The sequence below is a fragment of the Fulmarus glacialis genome, unplaced genomic scaffold (assembly GCF_000690835.1).
Source record: "Fulmarus glacialis isolate BGI_N327 unplaced genomic scaffold, ASM69083v1 scaffold18913, whole genome shotgun sequence".
Lineage (NCBI taxonomy): Eukaryota > Metazoa > Chordata > Aves > Procellariiformes > Procellariidae > Fulmarus > Fulmarus glacialis.
This window is the reverse complement of record NW_009205073.1, coordinates 1763-2441: the sequence shown is the minus strand read 5'-3', so window position 1 is coordinate 2441 and position 679 is coordinate 1763. Positions and strand designations below refer to the sequence as shown.

The 679-nt window shown below is 62.3% G+C and overlaps 1 protein-coding gene across 1 annotated transcript in view; it reads right to left on the bottom strand.

Moving 5' to 3' along the window:
- Positions 1–679, bottom strand: part of LOC104074946 (microtubule-actin cross-linking factor 1-like) — a gene marked incomplete at both ends in the record, with an annotated part of 36189 nt that overhangs the window by 34038 nt on the left and 1472 nt on the right. Inside the window, 2 exons of the mRNA XM_009575258.1 lie at positions 9–49; positions 491–655. Coding sequence (XP_009573553.1) covers positions 9–49; positions 491–655 — 206 coding nt within the window. The remainder of the gene's footprint in view (positions 1–8; positions 50–490; positions 656–679) is intronic.

Here is a 679-nt window from a genome sequence, read left to right as displayed (position 1 = left end):
TGAGGGACTCCACGCGGCTCTGGTACTCCAGCCACCTCGAATCCACCTCCTGCGGGGCAAGAGCACCCTTGCAGAGCACTGCCGGCGGGCAGGTCTCCGCAGGGGAGAGGCAGAGCCCGGCCCTCCAAGCAGAGCACGGAGGGAACCGAGGTGCCACGGTGGATCACCCGCCTGTGCCTCCCTGCTGTGATGCCATCCCAGGTACAGAAAGGAGGAGGAGGATCCTCCTTGCAAGCTGCTCCCTGGAAGCCAGCCCAGCTCTCCCGTGAGCTCAAAACCCGTGGCAGAACCTGGAGAACGCCGCGGCCATACAGGCACACCGGCATTTCACAGGGCAGACATGCTAATGGGGAAGCTCCTGCCTCCCCCTGAGCCTCTTCCACCCGTCAGCCATCTGCTCCGGCGGACAGGGAACCTCCAAACCCTTCCCACAACAACCAGTTGCCTCCCAAATTGCTGTCCCAGCCTCCCAACCCGCAGCAAAGCTTACAACAGCGCTGATCCCTTCTCCTCCCTCAGGGACTTTGGGAAAGGCATCGTAGATTGAAGACACGTAAGTTATCACGGATTTCTCGTCCGGAGAGGGGACGTCCACATCTGACAAGGGGGAAGCAGAAAGGCAGTGAGGAACAGGAACGGGCGGAGGGGTCGGCATCTCCCCGCACCAGCCGCTTCCCCC